This window comes from Cervus canadensis, chromosome 3, assembly GCF_019320065.1.
Source record: "Cervus canadensis isolate Bull #8, Minnesota chromosome 3, ASM1932006v1, whole genome shotgun sequence".
In the NCBI taxonomy this organism is placed as follows: Eukaryota; Metazoa; Chordata; class Mammalia; order Artiodactyla; family Cervidae; genus Cervus; species Cervus canadensis.
Genome location: NC_057388.1, coordinates 65,822,145 through 65,842,974, shown reverse-complemented (window position 1 = coordinate 65,842,974; position 20,830 = coordinate 65,822,145). Strand labels below are relative to the sequence as shown.

Genomic DNA, 20,830 nt, shown 5'->3' with positions numbered 1-20,830 from the left:
TCAGATAATATTCCATTGTATAGATACACCACACTTTGTTTACCCATTTGCCCATTACTGGACATTTGGGTTGTTTACACTTTTTCACTATTATGAATAATGCTGATATTTATATACCAGTTTCTCTGTGGACATTTCTGTCATTTTTCTTAAGTGTATACCTAAAATGCAATTGTTGGGTCAAATGGTAACTCTGTTTCATTGTTTGAGAAAATATGAGTGTTTTCCTAAGGGGCTGTACCATTTTATATTTCCACCAGTAATATATGACAGTTCCAATTTCTCCACATTATTGCCAACATTTCTTATTATCTGACTTTTTTATTCTAGCCAGGCTAATGGAAATGAAGTGGTATCTCACTGTGGTTTTGATTTGCTTTCCCCAGTGATTAATGACATCTAGCATCTTTTCATGCGTTTATTGTCCATTCGTATATCTTCCTCGGAGGAATGTCTATTCAGGATCCTTTGCCCATTTTTGAAGTAAGTCTTTTTAGTATTTTTTTTTACAGCTTTATTGAGGTGCAGTTGATGAATTTTTAAAATGTACAATATAGTGGTATATGTATACATTGTGAAAGGATTCCCCTATTGAGTTAATTAACACACCCATCATCTCACTTATTTACCTTTTATTTTTCGGTGAGAACATTTAAATTCTATTCTTTTAGAAAATTTCATTTATACAATGCCTGTTTTACTTTAGATCCTTAAGTCTTTTTATTACTGAGTTGTAAGAGTTCTTTATATATTCTGAATACAAGTTCCTGATCAGATAAATGACGTGCAGATATTTTTTCATTCTATGCTTTGACTTTCACTTTATTGATGGTATCCCTTGAAGCAAAAACTTTAATTTTCATGAAGTCTGTTTTTTTCTTTTGTTGCTCATACTTTTGGTATTATATCTAAGAATCCTTCCATGAATATTTATCTGTTTTCATTCAAGGGTTCATAGTTTTTGCTCTTAACATTTAGGTCTTTGGTCCATTTTGAGTTAGCTTTTATATACAGTATAATGTAGGGGTCCAACTTATTTCTTGGCTAGCCTCTTGTCCCAGGAGTATTTATGAAAAAGGCTGTTCTTTCCCCATTGAATGGTTTTGGCATCCTTGATGTAATCAGTTGATCAGAGAGGTATGGGTTTATTTCTGGACTCTCAGTTCTGTTCTGTGGATCTATTTGTTTATCCTTGTGCCAGTCCCCCACTGTCTCGAGTACCACTGCTTTGTAACAAGTTTTGAAATCAGGAAATAAGAGTCTCCCTACTTTTTTCTTCTTTTTCAGGGTTGTTTTGGCTGTTCTGGGTTCCTTGCAATTAGATAGGAATTTTAGAATTGGTTTGTCAGTTTTTACCAAGAATTCATCTGGGATTCTGATATAGATCGTAGTGAATCTGTCGAATAGTTTGGGGAAAATTGACATCTTAACAATATGAAGTTTTCCGATCCATGAACATGGGATGTTTTTCCATTTATTTAGATCTTTGATTTCTTTGAATAGTGTTGTAGTTTTCAGAGTATATTTTGCACTTTTGATACATTTAATTCTAGGCATTTTATTCTTTTTTTTTAAAAAAAATATTTACTTATTTATTTGCCTGTGCCAGGTCTTAGCTGCAGGACAAAGGATTCCGGGTCCCCAGGTGCAGAGTCTTAGCCACTGGACCACAAGGTATTTTTTCTTTTGATGCTACCCGTCAGGTAGTATTTTGATGGGAAGTCCTCTTATCAAGTGAAGGGGTAGTGAGTGGAGAGTTGAAAAAATGCCTCTCCAATTGTTGCCAGGAGCAAAGAGCAGGGCATTTTCTATTGTTCTTCAGGAGGCTGTGTGCTTAGGTCTTTCATGGTCCTGTGGCAGGGCACAGAGGGATACATCAGCCTGGAAAGAACTCCATATAACCAAGAGCGCATGGTTTTGTGCTGTGGGGGATGGGAGTGAGTATCTGAAGATTGATCGCTCTTGGTTAATGTAAATGCAATCCAATTGGACTAACTCACATTAAATATTTAAATTACTAATAACCCTCCCCCAACTTCTGAGATTTATCAGCTTTTTCTAAAAGGGGAAAATGAGTAGCTCAGATGAATCACTAATTAGGAGAAACTTAGTAGCATTAAAGAGGAAGGAGACCGTTTGGGAAGTGTGAAAAATATTTTTGGATTTGATCTAGGAAGTTAGGGTTGTTTTGAAGAGAGAGGATATCACAGCACAAGTTAGTAAGTATTACCTGCTTGTCTGCTCTAGTGGTCACCTCCTCTCTCCTTCATCTACTTTATATGGCTTTCCCCCTTGAATTCTGTTTATCCAGGTTGTTTTGCTCTCCCCTAGTGATTCTCCTTAGCATGTATATGAAGGCAAGGGGAGGTCATGCACATGCTTGTGTCTGGAGCATCCGTAAGTCGAAGGTAGCACTTGTCCTAAAGGCCTCCAAGATAGTTGTGAGGCTAAAATGTTATATGTATGTATATTTTTTCTTGTTTCTGGATTTCAGACCCTAAATTTGGCCTAGTGTCATTCTTATGACCATAAATGGAACCCATTGTAGAGATTATGTCTTAGAGATTAGCAACTTAGTAGTTTCATTATTTTATGTGTTATGAACCAGTAATTTTTTTAGACTGCTCATTCTCTTTAGACTCATTAGAAAAGACTCTGATGCTAGGAAAGATTGAGGGCAGGAGGAGAAGGGGGTGACAGAGGATGAGATGGTTGGGTGGCATCACCAACTCAATGGGCATGAGTTTGAGCAAGCTCTGGGAGATGGTGAAGGACAGGGAAGCCTAGCATGCTGCAGTCCATGGGGTCGCAAAGAATTGAACATGACTTAGCAACTGAACAGCAACCCTCTTTAATATATTTGAGTATTTGTGTGATGAATACTGGGAAAATTTAATGGTAATTTTGTCTTTCCAGACAAAAAAATGATAATTTTTGTCTTTAACTGAATTTCATGTTTCATCTTATTTTTCTATTTGAGTTTTGCCTTTATAAATAAAGCTCTAAGATCAGACTGAGGAAGAGCACCGTGGGTCTGGTTTACGGATGGTTATGCACACCTTGCTGGCCCTCCTCAAAAGTACATGGACGCCCCACTTCTGTCCATTCTCATGTTTTGGTGCAGCTCTTTTTTCTTTTCCGTTGAGCTCTTTTGGTTACATGAATTGGTATCTCCCTCAAGCTTGAGCCTGGGGTTGTTTATCGTAAGGATGCTGTGCATGGGAGCCCAGGAGACACTGGGCACTTAAGCCACTGGGGGAGTAAGACCTCTGAGTCACGGTGCCAGCAGCCGCTGAAGTTGGCTTCTGCAACCCAGCTTTTCTGGTGGCCAGTTTCTTTCATATCTCAAGAGATGTTTTATCTCCATCATGACTTTTGTTTAAGCATAAGCTCTGGTCTGCAGAACTCCAGTTAAGGCACTGTTATCTGTCCATGTTCTCACCATCATTTCTGAGCTTCAGGACCCAGAGAGCTGCCGAGTCTTGGTCCAAGTCCTAGTCCAGATGCTGAGAGGAAGCTGGTGCCAGCCCTCCCTGCTTTTCATGCCAGGCCACACCTCTGGCACCTGGCTAACCTAGGGATGGGCTTCTCTGGAGTCCGATGCCCATCCCTGATGCTGTTTTCTGTATCTGAGGAGGGCCCCCCCAGGTGACAGAAAACAGGATCCCTGTAGAGCCACCCCCTGCAGCAAGACCCTGGCCAAGAACTTCCCCCAGAGGAAGGGAGGACTGTGCCCTCCACCCCTACCCCCACCCGCAGTCCCCACCACAGACCTGCAAAGGATATAGGTGCCAAGGAGAGTTGCTCTGGGAAAAACTGGCACTAAATTAAACCTTTCATTTTAAATAACCCCACTGATGGTGTATCCTTAAATAGATGAAAGTAAGAAGTCAGTGATTTTTTTTTTAATTTGAATAGAAAACTTGCTGAACATTGTAGGAGGAAATGAAACAAACACAGAAAGTGAAATTAACTGAGCTGTTGTGTGTTTTTTCCCCCCCAAAGGGGAAATAATAAAAGTAATTGAATACATTTTATTTTCTTTTTAAAAGTATATAATTTTCTTTTTTCCCCCCACTTTATTGATGTGTAATGTGTTATAAAGGTAGCATCTCTTCCTATATTTGAATCTGTTATTTATTTAACATGAAGTAACAACTTCTATAATTTGTGTTTGAGTCATTATTTCTTCTGTAGAATAACAAAAATGCAACCAAGTACTGATAGATTTTACATATTGAACGATTTGCATATTGAACGATTCTTGAATCTGTCAGCATTCCATCCAGCGAGCAGAGAGGAGCTCCAGAGGCTTGCAGAGAGGGAGAGGTTTTCAAAGGCAAGACAAAGAAGCTATAAACAAACAAAAGGATTATTTCTGGCTTAGGTAACCTCCCTGTGGGGGACAGAAGGGATTACCTCATCTTCCTTTGGGGGATCGAAAGAGTGACCTCATTGATGCTAACTAGAAAATTCCACACTGATTAGGATTGCAATCTTGGGAAAGGTTGTAAAGGCATGGACTGTACCCCGCCAGGCTCCTCTGTCCATGGGATTCTCCAGGCAAGAATACTGGAGTGAGTTGCCATTTACTCCTTCAGGGGATCTTCCTGACCCAGGGATCAAACCCGAGTCTCCTGTGTCTCCTGCATTGGCAGGCGGGTTTTTTTTTTTGCCACTAGCAGCACCTGGGCAGCCTTGTAATGGCAGACTGGTTAAGAATTAAGTCTTGGTTTGAGCACAAGTGTCTCCATGTTGGGCCTGTCATCTCTTTTTTTTAACACTCCTGATAGAATTATAGTGTTTATTTTTAAATGACTATTACTTCATAAAGTGTAAAATTATGGAAAAATTCAAACAATATGGAAGTGTATCAGTGGAAAATAAAGCTCTTTGCCCCTCTAACCCCACCCCCATCCCACTATCCAGATTTAAAATATTAAAGCTTGACCATGTGTTCTCTGTGATGTTTTGGAACAGGTTTAAACTTCTCAGCTTCCTATTTTTACAGTTTGACTCCAGTGCCCCATGGGAATTGCAGAGTCCCTCTGCCTTGGCTGGGAGAGGTTGGAAAACTCAAGTCCTTTGGAGAGAATTAAATTAAGACCCAAACTTTGAACCATTTGTTTGCGTCACACAATTATGAAGGCAGCCTTGGGCAATGGGAAGACAAGGGTTGGGAAGTGGATTTGCCGCCTCTCCCTTCCTTTGTGACCCGGGGCAAGTTAATCCCTCCGACCTTCTGTTTTCTTACCTGTAAAGTGCGTGCTTAGTCGCTCATCCATGTCCAGCTCTATGTGACCCCATGGACTGTAGCCCACCGGACTCCTTTGTCCATGGAATTCTCCAGGCAAGAATTCTGGAGTGGATTGCGATTTCTCTCTCCAGGGGAATCTTCCCAACCCAGGTCTCCTTCATGGCAGGCAGATTCTTTACCGTCTGAGCCACCAGGGAGGCCCTGTAAAGTAAGGACATTTAAATCGCTTTCACAGGATAGCTGTGAAGTTTACACAAGAAGACACAGAAGGCTTTGTTGGAGAAATTCAGTCAGTTGGGGAGACAGAGAATATACAAAGGTTGTGATGCAAATGAGGTTAATGCCAGCGGGGAATCACATAACTCACTGTGTAATGGGGGCCAAGAGCTGGGGCAAGAGCTGGTAGGTGATTTCTGGGCAGCATTGTGGAAGAGGAGTGGGACTTGGCAGGAGGATCTGGAAGGGGTCAAGAACCCGCCCAATCATTGTTTCAACCAAATCCCCAGATGGAGGCAACCCATGGCCTACTTCTCAGGTGATGCAGAGATTCTTTCTCAATAACTGGAACTCTGAGCTGCTCCTCCTTCCAGCCTCTGCCGCTTTGCTTGTCCCAGTCCCTCTGCTTAAAATGCCTTTTTTCTGTTGCCTTCTGGGCTAAATCACACCACCCTTTCGGCCTCAGCTTGAGTACTTTCTCAGTAAAACCTTCCCAGCCAACCTCCCTATTTAGGTTTGCTCTCCTCCTTCGGGAGCCCTTTCCTCTGCCTGCTCTGGGTTCTCTCCTCCCCAGCACCACGTGGGACTGGAGGCCAGAGCTGGTGCTCTTGCTTCCTTGTACTCCCTAGGGTTCCAGGGACGTTTTTAGAGATTCAGGAAATACTTGTGGATGATAATCATCTGGAAAAATGAGGTCAGACGTACTTTATCAAAATAAAGGCAAATTCTGACTTTGTAGTCATAGCCACTTTTCCACTGTAAGGTACATGTGCGTGCCTATAGTCAGGGGATTTAATTTTTTGGGAGGGGTGCGGGAGCGGGCAGGAAGTAGGTGTTAACTCCAATGAGCTGTTGTAATAAATGAAGGTTTAAGGAATAATAGACACTCCTTGGGACCTGCAGGGTTTGGAATCAGCCGATAGGCTACCTGCATCGACTGTGGGTCAGAGTCAAGGTTCTGACCTTTGTCCTTCTTGAGGCCACACCACACCAGGTTCTCTTATCTGAACTCTGGAGTAGTTTAAATGTCAAAGGAATGGGCTGTTGATAGTGATACTGGGTTGACAGTGAAACCGTCAGGGCCATTCTCAGTGGTGGATCTCTGGGTATCTTTTTCATTCTCTCTATCTCAGGGCTAACCAGCATGCCCTGCTGTGCCTCATGGCCCCTCTGCTCCCTGACATCGCCAGCCCCTCTGATTGTCCCAAGATTTCGACTCTGGCCTGACTCTGCCTGATCTTCAGTTTGAAGGCCTGCCATCATCCAGCTGCCTTGGTCTTGCCGTGTCCCAAACTCCCAATCCCCAGGTGGACTGATCTGCATTCTGGTGTAGTCTGCAGGGGATGGGGTCAGGGAGGAGCAGAGGTACACTTTTCAGAGACCCAGAGGGCAGGTTCTCAGTGAGAGTTTGAGCAAGAGGCCCTGAGGGGCCTATCTACTCCTGTATGGAGGTTCCAAATCACCAAGTGTTGTATCTTATTTTTCAGATTGATCGTGTTCTGTGTTGAAGATGTTTCCTGAACAGCAGAAAGAGGTATGTCTTAAGAAAACAAAAAATAAAGACTTCATGTGCTTTGACTCACTCCAGGTTGGTTCTTCATTTTCTAACCATAAATCTGTAGAGGAAAGTCAAGATACCATAGGGCATCGTAGACGGGGGCTGATGAAAGAATAAAGCATTTGTCTTCCTGCACCCACACCCCCTCTCCCCAGCATTGCTGCAGCCATCTTGGCCCTTATTCTTTGGTTCCAGTGGCTGAGCTTTCTCTCTGCTCACTCTCATCCACTGCTTCTGAAAGTATTGTTTTCTGTGACTCAGAATTCTTCCAGGCTCTGCCCCCAACTTTGCTTTGAACAGTCTCCCTTTGGCCTGCTGTCTCGGGTTTTCTGCTCCGTTACTTAATTCTGAATTCCCCCATCTTTGGTAACTGCCCGGGGTAACTGTCTGCCACTAGTTTCAGTTTTGTCCTGCTTGTTGCCTCTTAGATCTCTGGGATTGGTTTCACATGATATGGGGAAGGCTGTCCCTTCCCCATCCCAGCCTGGCCTCCCAGGCTTCCAACTGCAGCTTCCTGAGTTGCTGTCTGGCTGGAAGATGGGTAGGAGGATAACCAACACACCAGCCCTGGGTTGAGTGGTCTCCCTTGGAAGAACCTGTTTGTCTGCCCTGCCGATTGTTATAGTACACACGTCGTTACTAGGTGAGCTGAATGAAACTCAGTAGTTTCATTGGACCTTTCCAGGTTCAGTCACATGGGTACACACAACCGTTCCATGTATACACACATAGTCGCAGACACAGTCAAACACGGCTGCATGGTCCTTAGTTTGCTTTGCCCAAATGTAAAACCCTAAACAATCCATTTCAGAGAATCCTCCCAGAAAACTTCTTTGCTAGATCTCTCGTTCTTTCTTTCAGTCCCGTGTTTGAATTCAGGGTCTCTTCAGGAGTCCAGCCCACTTCCACACTTGTAGTCCAGGCGGCCCCCCCCGACCCATTTTCAAAGGCAGTGTTTTTGTTTTCTAGCTTTTAAAAGTTGGTATAACACATGTAAATTGTAGTAAATGCATAAAATGCCCTTATCTTATGTATGCAGCTCAGTAGGTTTTCACTTATGTGTACAACTGTGTAACCACCACTCAGCTCAAGGTATGGATGCTTCCAGCACCCCAGAAGGTACCTTGTATCCCTTTCCAGTCAGTCTCCCTAACATCCTCACAGAGTGAGCTCCACACAATACCGTGACCAGGGATGCTTTTTACTTGTCCTTGTATTAAACAGTACTGGGACCAAGCTGCTTGCTTCAGGAAACACCTCTGTGAAGCTGGCCAAACTGCAAGTCCTCACACTGCCGTCACTTCCAGTAGTGATTTCAAGTTCAGGGGTTCCCCAGACCAGCTTCAGTTTTGATTATTCACAAGAAAGACTCACAGAACTCACTGAGAGCAGTTACATTCACGGTTTTAGTTTATTACAGGGCAAGGATACCAGTTAGGATCAGCTGAACAGAGGGTCAGGCTGGGGAAGGGTCCAAATGCAGAGCTACTGGGTGTGATTGTAGCTCTCCTCTGTATGATAATGCCTAAGAGAAGCTCCCCGGAGCCTTTGGTGTCCAGGGATTTCTCTTAGGCTCCTCCTGCCTGCTGGAGAAGACTCTCGAGAGTCCCTTGGACTGCAAGGAGATCAAACCAGAATATTCAGATATTGATCTCAATCCTAAAGGAGATCAACCCTGAATATTCCTTGGAAGGACTGATGCTGAAGCTGCAATACTTTGGTCACCTGATTCAGAGAGCCAACTCATTGGAAAAGACCCTGATGCTGGGAAAGATTGAAGGCAGGAGAAGAGGGCGGCAGAGGGTGAGATGGTTAGATAGTATCACTGACTTAATGGACATGAACTTGCACAAACTCCAGGAGATAGTGGAGGACAGGAAGGCCTGGCGTGCTACAGTCCATGGGGTCCCAGAGTCAGACACGACTTAGCAACTGAATAACAATAACGACATCCTGACTGCGTGGCCAATCTTTAGTGTCCAGTCTTCCTGCAATCAGGCTAATACCTTTAGTTTCCAGTTTCTCCAGAGGTCATAGCTTATAGAGCATGACCTTAAGCCTCCTCCAATATATTCACATTGTTAGACTGTTCAGTGGTCAAAGCCCAGGCAAAAAAAGATACTCTTGTCAGTCAGGACATTCTGGGGGCCTAGAGATCACCTCCCAGTAGTCAGAGGCAGAGGCCAGACCTCCCTTCAGGTAAGCTGAATGCTTCACTACACACCTGTATCGGCCTGAGCCCTGGGCTGGCTATGCCAAGGGAGCAGGGCTGTGTTGACAGCCAGCATTATTCCAATGGCACATTTTAAAAATTGTTCTCTTGGGGGGCAAAGCTCCCCATGAAAGCAACAGAGACTTTTTTTTCCCAATTAGAAGAAGCATTTTTTTTTCTTTTTGACTTGGCTGGTTTAATCACTTGATGTTAATTTTTAGTTCATTTCAATTCATAAAAACTAGACACAAATTTTAACCAGCTACATAAAGAAAGCATTTTATTGACCTTGTGAAAGTCCTTTATTATAAATAATCATGTAATATTATAACATTAAGGTTATATAACATTATAACCTTAGTGTTATTATAACATTAATGTTTCTCTGGTGGCTCAGTCAGTAAAGAGACCACTTGTAATTCAGGAGACCTGGGTTCAATCCCTGAGTCGGGAAGATTCCCTGGAGAAGGAAATGCAACCCACTCCAGTATTCTTGCCTGGAGAATTCCATGGCCAGAGGAGCCTGGTGGGCTACAGTCCATGGGGTTACAAAGGGTTGGACATGACTGAGCACGTAGCACACAGAGTGTTAATGCATAACGTTAGAGAATTCTAAACTGGGAAGTCCTTCAACCGAAAAGGAAAATACCCGTAAGGAGAAAGAGGTATAATGTCTAAAAATTTACTTTGGCCTCTGTCAGCAAGAAACCAGCACAGCAAAGCGAGATTCTCAATGTGCTATAGCACATACATGTTCATCACATATCAGTTCATTTTCTGCATGTGGTCAGAATGACTTCCCGGCTTCTAACACGTTGCTCTTAGAACAAAGTGCACATTCCTCAATGTGGTTTCTAAGGCCCCAGGTGATCTTACCCTGCTGCTTTCCCCAGGCTCGTCTCCCGTCCTTCCTCCACCCAGCACCCATCTCAGTCCTTATTTCAGAGACTTTACTGCTCTACTAGCCCTGGGCTTCTGCGCTTTCACAGATGTTTTTCCCACTGCTTTCGGACCACCTTAGCTGGCTGACTCCTCCTTATTTTCCAGGCCTCAGCTGATAAGTCAAGAAGAGGCTTTCCTCAAGCCTCATTACCAAGGTATTTTTATCTCAGCACCTACCCAGCAGCACCCTGGAGTTAGTGCCAGTTAGCAGTGGAGGAGGTTTTGGTGGAGACTTTAAATATCCTAGTGGCTGGTGGCTGTTTAGTGGAAAAGAATTCAATTCCCCCACAACTGGGTATGTGAGGGCTGAGTGCAGTATCCCTAATTATTCTAGAATCCGGACCCAGGGGGCAGTGTGTGTATAAGCACTTTGTACTCAGTGCCCACAGGAGATGTTGCTAACTAATCATGAGGTTGGCACATGAATTGAGACCTAGTTACCATCCTTGTTCAAGATGCACACCGGAGAACTCCCTGGCAGTCCAGTGGTTTGAACTCCATGCTTTCACTGCTAGGGCCTGGGTTCGATCCCTGGTTGGGGAACTAAGATCCCACAAGCCATGCAGTGTGGCTAAAAGAAAAAAGAAAGTTTAAGAGGCAGACGGCCCCAGACTGACATCTTGGTTCCACCTAACTGGTAGTGCCAGCCTAGAAGTTTGGTAAATTTTTCTTTTAAAGATGGTTGGGGGGAAGTGGGGAGTCAATTGCACTCTCTCGTTAAAATAGCTTTATTACTGCAATAAATCTAGAGAGAGGAGAGCAGGGAGGGAGAGGCTCCCTTGTTAGTTAAACATGTTCCATTTGCACATTGGTTTGAATTCCCACGAGAGCAGTATCCGTGCTGATGGATCTTCCCCATAAAAAGGCCTTGGCACTGGGCCATTGTAAAATTAAAATGAATTCAGATTCATTCATGCATGCAGCTTTAATTTACAATTAAAATATTATGGTTACATATTTTAATAAGAATAATTAGATGGACCCAACTGAATCAACTCTTCTGTTTAATGAGACAGAACCCAGAACCCTTATGAAAAGGCAGGTGGCTGTGACAGGAAACACGTTTCAGACGGTGTCTTTTGTGGAGTCAGGCATTTTTGGTCTCTGTATATTCTAATGTCCAGAATGAACCGTTTGAGTTTTCTACATTACTAAGGCCCTTTGGCTCCAGGTACATCGAGCTCATCTTATGTGATATGTAAATAAGCAGTTTACAGTCTTTCATGGAGTCTGACATTCTAGCCCCTCCAAGGAACTGTGTTTGTTTCTCTGCCCAGGGCTTTCTTGGTTTAAGTGAGACAGTCTTGTGTATGTGACGTGACAGGAAGGGTGTGCTGAGACCTGTTTTTTTTGTGTGTGTGTGTGTCTCCCCAGCTCTCCTGAATCATGATGACTGAGTTAAACTTCTAGAGATTCATGCCTTTTGGATAAGAGTTTTTATTCCTTCAAAATGTACATACTTTATATTGGATATAATGTTGGTTACCATTTATTAGGGCTTCGCTGGTGGCTTAGATGGTAAAGAATCTGCCTGCAGTACAGGTCCGTTCCCTAGTTGAGAAGATCCCCTGGAGAAGGGAATGGCTACCCACTCTAGTATTCTTGCCTGGAGAATTCTGTGGACAGAGGCGCCTGAGGCTACAGGGCGTGCTGTCACAAAGAGTCGGACACAGCTGAGCGACTAACACTTTCCACTTCACTTCTCCATTTATTGACACTTGAGTGACGATAAATCCACTAGCTCTGTGGCAGGAGGTACCCTGAGCAGAGCAGAACCAAAGTGGGTCTGGGAAAGTTCCAGGCACCATGAGGACCCAGACACTCAGGCCCCTACAGGAGAGTTAGGAGGGAGGTGCTGCTATTTTGGATGTTTGGGCTCTGAGCTTGAAACTTAGGTGTCCAAGATACACTTAGCCTGATTGATGGTAACGTTTTAGGCTTGCTCTAGGAAAGCATTTTTTAATGTTGATTTCTGATTGGAAACTGACTAAGCTGGAACCCATGAATAATATTAAAGAATATCCATCAGCAAGGCCTCTACCTGGTGTGTCCTGTGATGCTGGGGACTTTTGAGGGGAAGCGACAAAACAAGACATGACCCTTTCCCAATCGCCAGAAATCAATTTGTTTTTCCTTCCTCTTTCCTCCCTATATATGTGATATGGTGTAATAATTGGGGAAACTGGGTATATAGTTTCCATATATCCCATATAGGATATATGGGAATTCTCTGTTATCTTTGAACAGTTTTCCTGTATGTTTAAAACTGTACAAAAATAAACAATTTGTTTTAAAACAAATAACATTGAGTTTTATGTGCTCACACATAAAGATTTCTAAAAGATTGTGCAATGAATAAACCAAGGTACAGTGTGCTCCCATTTGCATTAAAAATTATATATTCATGTATATATATATATACAGGTGGCTTCCCAGGTGGTGCTGGTAGTAAAAAGCCTGCTTGTCAGTGCAGGAGATGTAAGAGACTCAGGTTCAATCCTGGGTCGGGAAGATCCCTTGGAGAAGGAAATGGCAACCCACTCCAGTATTCTTGCCTGGAAAATTCCATAGACACAGGAGCCTGGAGGTCCACAGTCCATGGGGTTGCAAAGAGTTGGACACAAGTGAGCACATACAAATATAGACACATATATATGCTACTTATGTATATAATATTATATATATGTGGCAGATATATATATGCTATATCCATATATATGCCAGTTATATATATATATATATATATATAATATTAAAAATATATAAAAGTCCTAGATAGGTGGCAGAGAAGGCAATGACAACCCACTCCAGTACTCTTGCCTGGAATCTCACATGGATGGAGGAGCCTGGTGGGCTGCAGTTCACGGGGTCGTGAAGAGTCAGACACGACTGAGCGACTTCACTTTCACTTTTCACTTTCATGCATTGGAGAAGGAAATGGCAACCCGCTCCAGTGTTCTTGCCTGGAGAATCCCAGGGACGGCGGAGCCTGGTGGGTTGCCGTTGGGGTCGCACAGAGTCGGACACGACTGAAGTGACGCAGCAGCAGCAGCAGCATATAGGTGGACAAGAAACTGGGAGTACAGTTGGAGGGGGACTTCATTTTCATGGTGTTATCATCTGAATTTGCAATTGTATCTCTCTCTAATTATATAATATTTTACTTTTATAATAATGAAAAAATCTTATTTTCTAAAAGTAAATAAGTATTAGGATGTCATTATGTTAGTGGTGTCAGTACAGGCTGAACTCATGGTTAGCTCTTTTAGATTCACATTTCTGACTTACTTTCACTTTCAGGTTCCATATGTGTCTCTTCATAAAGCAGTCCTCTTGAGATGAGTTCCATCCCTTTTCCTCTTCCTCTCTTGCTTCTTTTCTTTTACTGGTTTTAACTTTTCATTGTAAAATTTAAACATATACAAAGTAGAAAAATATAATGAACCCTTATATGCTTAAGGGTTCAATAATTAACACATTAATTCATGACCAAGCCCCACCCCCACCCATTTCCTTCTGCTACCACCCGATGAATTATCTGAAATGAATTTTAGGCATAGTATAATTTCATCTGTAAATATTTCAGTATGTATTTCTAACAAATGACCCTTCTTAGAAACACACTGTATTATCACACCTTAAATAACTAACATTAATTCCTTTATACCATCAAATATTCAGTGTTCAAGTCTCCCTGATGATGTTCAAAAAAATTTTGTATATTTGGTTATTCTAATCCTGATTCAAATCAGGAATACACATGGCATTTGGTTAATATATTGCTTAAAACCTCTTATTCTGCCCTTTTTCCCCCTTGTGCAATTTATTTGTTGAAGAAACTGCATCTTTTGACCTGTAGACATTTTCATATTCTGGATTTTGCTGATCTTTCATGTTCTTGTGGTGTAGTTTAACACAGGTTGGCAATTATTTCTTGTTGTAAAAGGTGAGTCTTTTTCCACTAGACTTTTCCTAATGTATTATGAGATGCAGAAAGGTAACTGTACTTAATTCTGGACGCTGCTTGTGTAGAGAAACTTGTAACATCACAAATTATTATAATTCATGTAAAAGGCAAAGCTCACCCACAGTTATATATCCTGAAGTAATAAAAGCTTTCTTAAAAGTCATCATTCAAAACTGCCAGAGCATGGCATTTAAACCTACTTCAAGCTATAAAGTGACAAGTAGCATCCCTTGTAGTATGTCTTTTAGGTTATTTATTGTAATTGTTATCAGGAAATAAAGGAAGGTTACTTGGTACATTTCTTCTGCCTTTCAAGCATGTTATTTGTAAAAGAATGTGGTTTGTGTGAAACGGGCTAAATTTTAGTTTTGAGATTGTTACGTGGGAGTCCTGGCTAGAACCCTGGTGAATAAGGTGTTGGGTTAAATTCTGTTCTCTGCTGGCACTGAGCCAGGGCTCAACACATTTTAATTGAGTGACTGAGTCTTCCAGTTCAAATACATGAACATATAAAATGGTATATATTTTGGAATAGGAAAAAAATGTTCTGAGACAGGGAGTACAAAATGAAACAAGTTTTCATTTTTCTGATAGAAAATTCTCATCAAGGCTATAAAAAACTGAAACTCACTAGCACCTAACACCTTCTGCTTTGGGTATTAGCTTTTGTCTGTATTCATCTTTTTGTAATCTGAATAAATGTTTTTTCAGTTAACACAGTTATGTTTACTATACTATAAAGATTAAAGCTAGACTACAGTAAAGATTTAAAAAGTATACCTGTCAAGATGGCTAAAATAAAAAGTGATGATACTGTTAGAAACTGTGATAGGGATGTAGTGACATATCATTGTGGTATTAATTTGCATTTCCCTAATGGCTTCCTGGATAGCTCAAATGGTAAAGACTCTGCCTGCAATGCGGGAGACCTGGGTTCGATCCCTGGGTCGGGAAGATCCCCTGGAGAAGGGCATGGCAGCCCACTCCAATATTCTTGCCTGGAGAATTCCATGGACAGAGGAGCCTGGCGGGCTACAGTCCATGGGGTCATAAAGGGTTGGACATGACTGAGTGACTAACACACATGCACAATGGCTAATGATGTTGAATGTCTTTTCATGTGCTTCTTTACTGTCTGTATGTCCTCCTTAGTGAAATGTCTCTTCATGTGTTTTGCCCATTTTCTAGTTGAATTCTTTGTTTTTTTTTTTAAATGTTGGGTTTCGAGAATTCTTTGTATATTTTAACTACAAATCCTTTGAGGAATGAGTGATTTGCAGATATGTTCTTCCAGTCTGTAATTTGTCTTCGCAGCCTCTTTGCAGGAGGTACAGAGCAAAGGCTTTTAATTTTGGTGAGGTAGAATTTAGCTCTCTTTCCTTTTTTTCTTTTTTTTTTAAATTTTAAAGGATTTATTTATTGTATTTTATTTTTCTGTCTGAAGTGTGTGGCATGCAAGATCTTAGTTCCCTGACCAGGGGTCGAACCTGTGTCCCCTTCATTGGGAGTGCTGAGTCTTAACCACTGGGTCACCAGGAAAGTCCTTAGCTCTCTTACCTTGTATGAATTATACTCTTGGTGTCAAATCTAAGAGCTTTTGGTCTAACTGTAGGTTGTAGAAATTTTCTCCTATATTTCTTTTCTAAAAGTTTTTGTTCATTCAGTCACTGACTCATGTCCAACTCTTTGCGACCCCATGGACTGCAGCATGCCAGGCTTCCCTGTCCATCACCAACTCCCAGAGCTTGCACAAACTCATGTCCATTGAGTTGGTGTTGCCAGCCAACCATCCAATCCATAAATATATACAAAGAAGTATATACTTCTTTGATTTTTTTTAACAGCATCTTATAATTTTCAGCATACAGAACCTATACATCCTTTGTTTTTGAATCTTCTAGGATATCAATTGGTTAATTAATTCTCAAGCATTTCATGAGCACTTACTAATGGGTGCCAGTACTGTGCTTGATGCTAGAAATATGAAAATAAAATATAAGGCCTTTGAGAGGCTAGTGGGACAGAATTTCAGAAGAGCATGCTACTTGAACTGATGCTGTAGCTAACAGCAGAGAAAATAATTTTTTCCACTCCAGAATAATGCACTTATATGGGATTGAAAATACAGTGAAATTGGAGATTTATTATTTATTGCTTAAGAACCACCAGATAGAATGTGTTTAAGGCACAGGCTTTGGAGCAAGGCAGACCAGAGTTTGAAACCTAGCTGAGCCTATTGGCCATTTGACTTTGAGCCAGTTGTTTAAGCTTTAGAAGCCAATTTTAAAATTTTTTTAGTCTGTAAAATGGGGTAATAATATTACTGACCTCTTAGGATTGTTGTAAAGATTAAAGGAAAGCATGTGTAAAACACCACAGTGCATGACCCATATGCATGCTCTGTTCAGTACGATGATTTTTACTATTGATTTCATCTCATATAAGGACTATGGGGAAAAAGACAAGGTAGATGGATACATGGATAAACGTTGAACCTGGAATGGGGCTGGGAGAGGGAATGGGGTACACTGAAACCAAGGCTTGATTATTATAAGACAACATAGGAATTAGACTTTCAAACAGTGCAGCAGTCTTTCTTCAGAAGCCTGTTTTCACATGGAGAACAGTAGGGATCAGTTAGCTTAAATTTTTAATTTTACTCTGCCTGACTTCTTCCTTCATACTGGAAATAATCATTAGGCCCAAGAAGTCATTAAAGTGTTTAATAAGGTTATTAAATTGACTAACTGCTGCTGCAAAAGCAATTTTCATAGGAAATCCATATGATTCTAGGTATGGAACTTGGGGCTGTCCTTTGTGGCTGACAGGCTGTCAACATTCCCTTGAAGGATGGTGGGCAGGATCATGAGGGATGCGTCTAATTAAGAGATTATAGGTGAACCTTGGCTTCCTGGGTGTGCTGTTCATAGCTGGAAGTATCCTGAAAGTTCACTAATTCCTACTAATTGTGGAGTGGGGGAGGGGAGGCCCATCTGAATTATGGAATATTTTAAAATAAATGTACTTTTATTACTTTCAAGTACGTATTTTAACTCCAACTAGGCAAACAAATTGTTGTCTGGTAGAAGTCTTAGGGGACTCCGGTTATTGGAGCTCTCAGGATGATTTTCAATTATTTCTATGTAAATAGGTGCTTCTGGAGTTCTTTAGGGTGCTCGAAAAACAGTTGATTCTCATAGATCTTAAACATTATTCTTGTAGCCATGTGCTGTTAATTGGCACGCCCTTAGAGGAGGGGGTTTGTTAAATTAAGATAAACTTTAGACCAGCTGCTAAATAACTTATCATTAATTCATGAAGTCCAAGAACCAAGTGGATGAGGTTTTTATTTCAGTTGAAGTTTGATCTCATCTTTATTTTTCCCCCTGAAGGCAGTTCATTTATTCCTACAGGCATTCATTTATTCATTAAGTGATATTAATGGACTGCTTTGGATGTACCAGGCACTCAAGTTACACTGCAAAGCCTAAGCTACCCTAAAGGAGCTTAGCATCTAGTGAAGGAGGCCGGCAGGTAAGTACAGTGCAACAAGGCACGGTGAAAAGAGAGGACGCCCAAGGTCTGCTCGGAGGCAGTAGGGGCTTGGAGAAGAGTCAAATTAATCAGACTGAATGAATCTGAGGATTTCCAGAGGAATTCCAGAAGGATTTCTAGAGACTGAGTTACATTTTGAAAATGGATTTGAGTTAGCAAAAAATAAAAGAAAGAACCAGATGATGACAATAAAGGAAAAAGCAGAAAGCGGGATGAGGACAGCAGTCCAGGTAGAGAGAACAGCGTGTTCAAAGGCACGCAGGTGTGAAATGACCTGCTATGTATGGTGATGCAAGCTTCGCCTTTGGAGATAGGTAGAGTGAAAATCATGAAAGGCTGTATTGTGCTAGCTACAGAGTTTGAACTTGATCTTGAAGGTCATGGGACAGGTTTGGTAGGATTTTCAGCAGGAAAATGACATCATCAGATGTGTGCTTTGGAACTGTTCTTGTTTTAGTATGGGGGATGAATTGGATACAGGCCCAGAGATCAATTAGCAGCACTTGCATTAACATTGGGCATGCTATCTGTCCTTGGGTCAGAGCACTCACAGAGGGAATAGAATGGTGGGTGTATCAAAGGAGGGTGAAACTGTAGGACTTGGTCAGTGAGTCAAAGACAGAAGTCTGGGGACTCTAGATTTTTGGCTGGGGCTGCTGAGGATGAGATGAGGAGGAGGATGTGGGAAGGGTGTGGACTGTGTGCACTAGTGGGATTTTCAAGTGAGCCTTCTAGGCAGGAGGCTGGATATGTGGGGAGATGCCTGGACCGAGATGGAGAGAGAATCATCAGTTCGTGCTGAGTGCTTGAAACCATATGTTTGGATGAGGTCACCCTGGAATGGTAACAGGATGTGAAGAACAGCAGCTTGGGATGGCTCTCAGGGCCACAGAGATGTGGAAGGGAATGAGAAGGAAGGAAGCTTACTATTTAGCACTTCAACCAAGTTAAAGATTTTCAGGACTGAGAAAGTATTTGGAGACTTAGCACCATCGTTAATTTTGAGTGTGCATTTAAAGTCCATTGCTGTGTTCTTAGGAGATTTTTTTTCCCCCAGCATAGTTTTAGAATCTGTTTTCAACATATCCTTCCCTACATAAAGATTAGACATAATGAGTATTAATAAAGGTAGAATCTGAGAATTCTAGCCCATTAAGATGAGGAAACTAGGTTCCTTACTGTAATTTGTCATTATGATATTCATTCCTTCTACAAATATTATGAGGGGCCTGCTCCAAGCGAGTCCTGTGAAGTCTCTAGGTCTCTGTGCCTTTTACTGAAAAATTACAATATTAAAGTATTTGCTACTAGGTTCTTAAATTAATAAATTTGTACTTAAAAAAGATAATTGGGTTAGCTTTTCTGAATTGCTTATTACCAAGGTCTTTGGAAAGACCTTCATGCTTTGGGTTTATAAGCACTTTCCTTTCTATGTAATATTTGACTTCATGTAGCACAATAAAAATTTTCCTGGAGCTTTCACAGGTATTTTGTAATTTGGTTCTCTTAATGAACAGCTGAGATAGGTTGGATAGGCATCATTCCTATTTTCCTGATGTAGAAACAGAAGCTCAGTGAATAAGCACATAATTTAGGAAGTAAGTGAACAAGAATTTACCCCTGGTCTTGTGACCATAATTTCAGTGTTCTTTCCATGAAAAGGGACATATTACTCAAAGTTTAGATGTTAGTAGTTGAGCAATAGCAAACAGGCGAGAAAAGTTCTGATTTTTTTGAGAAATATTTGTCATTACTACCATCTTCAAGTAATACTATGTTGAGTGGTAAAGGAGTGGTGATGCTGTAGTAACTGGATTCTATAATTTTAGTTCAGAAACCCTTTTTTAAATGACAGGTTTGTAGAAAGGTGACAAATGCATTTGTTTGTCTTTTCGTTTTTGTTTAACCTGGGTAAAGGCTCACTATTTCAGTAATGGGTGCGGGTCTTCTACTGTTAATATGGAACACTGAACTGTTGGAAATATTTAATTTCCCCTGTGGGATTTTCAATAACTTCTGCTTCTCCAGTGGAAAAGTGGGGCTGCCAGCACCCTGTGAGGGAGTGTGGCTTCCATGTGACTGGATGACTGGGAGCCTTCTCCCTTAGTTGGGCTGAACGGGGGGCAGGATAATCTTCTTAGCCCTTGTCAATATTCTGTCTTGCCCTGAGTGTGTGGGGACACTGTAGAGGGTTAGATGTGGTCTACCCTGGACTCTGGTCTTCTCTCCTGTTCTTAACCTATTTGTCCTTCTGTTTATTGATTCACTGATGATTGATTCATTCCTTCTAAGAACTATGGGTGTGTGAAAAGCACTGCGGGAAAATGAGTTACGTCCACACACTCTGGTAGGAGATGGAGGTGAAATGTGTACTCAGGGCAGGGTGCCTGGTTTCTGTTTCATTTCTGCCCCTGGTCAGGATCCGCTTTACACTGAACCAGTCACACTTTGTGCAAGAGGGGCTCTTATCAACAATTGTTTTTATAATCCTTCTTATAATTAAGAATGTGCGTTTAAGAAATAATGGCCAAAATGTTTAGAACATTGCTGTATTGTTGCCTTGTTTTTATTGTCTGTCTTCTAAATGATTTAAAAATACATAATGAAAAGATTTCAAAGTAAGTCTTTTTGGAGCATTAACTCATCACCTCTGTAAGCATATTGAGGACAAGCAGTAGCGCAGAAATCTCCAATGCAAGAACAAAGTATTACTTTAGAAGGTGAGACTTATAGGTAGCAAAAGCTACTTAAGGGAATGTGGACTGTTTTTCTCCTTTTCTGTTAATTTTCTGTGTTGCAAACTCTCATTTTATTATCTGCATAACAGAATGGAGGTTCTTTGTCCAGAAAACGCCATAATATTTCTTCTTCTTCTGCTCTGGAGGATTGACAGCCTGCTTCACAGATGTGCCAAAGCAAAGCAGTAGAAAGGCCTACAATTTCAGTCCTGAAGTCTTTTTTTCTTTTTTTCAAAACAAAAGGTTAAAAATATTTAAAGCGAAATTGAGTTAGCAAATTTATAATCACCAAATGAATAAATGATACTTTCAAAGATTATCATGCCAAACATAGCACTTTTTTGTTGTACATGTTTTCATATTTTAAAATTAAGCTGATGTAGTG

General features: G+C 41.3%; 1 protein-coding gene across 3 annotated transcripts in view; it reads left to right on the top strand.

Annotated features, from left to right (window-relative positions):
- The window catches only part of SNX10 (sorting nexin 10), a 66,097-nt gene that overhangs the window by 29,663 nt on the left and 15,604 nt on the right, over positions 1-20,830 (top strand). For 2 of the 3 annotated variants that reach the window (XM_043463357.1, XM_043463358.1), the window contains exon 2: positions 6,961-7,007. In XM_043463357.1, the coding sequence (XP_043319292.1) occupies positions 6,984-7,007 (24 nt within the window). In that variant the 5' untranslated portion in view covers positions 6,961-6,983. Of the gene's footprint in view, positions 1-1,656; positions 1,675-6,960; positions 7,008-20,830 lie in introns of those variants that run through there. The other variant, XM_043463359.1, reaches the window with a different exon arrangement.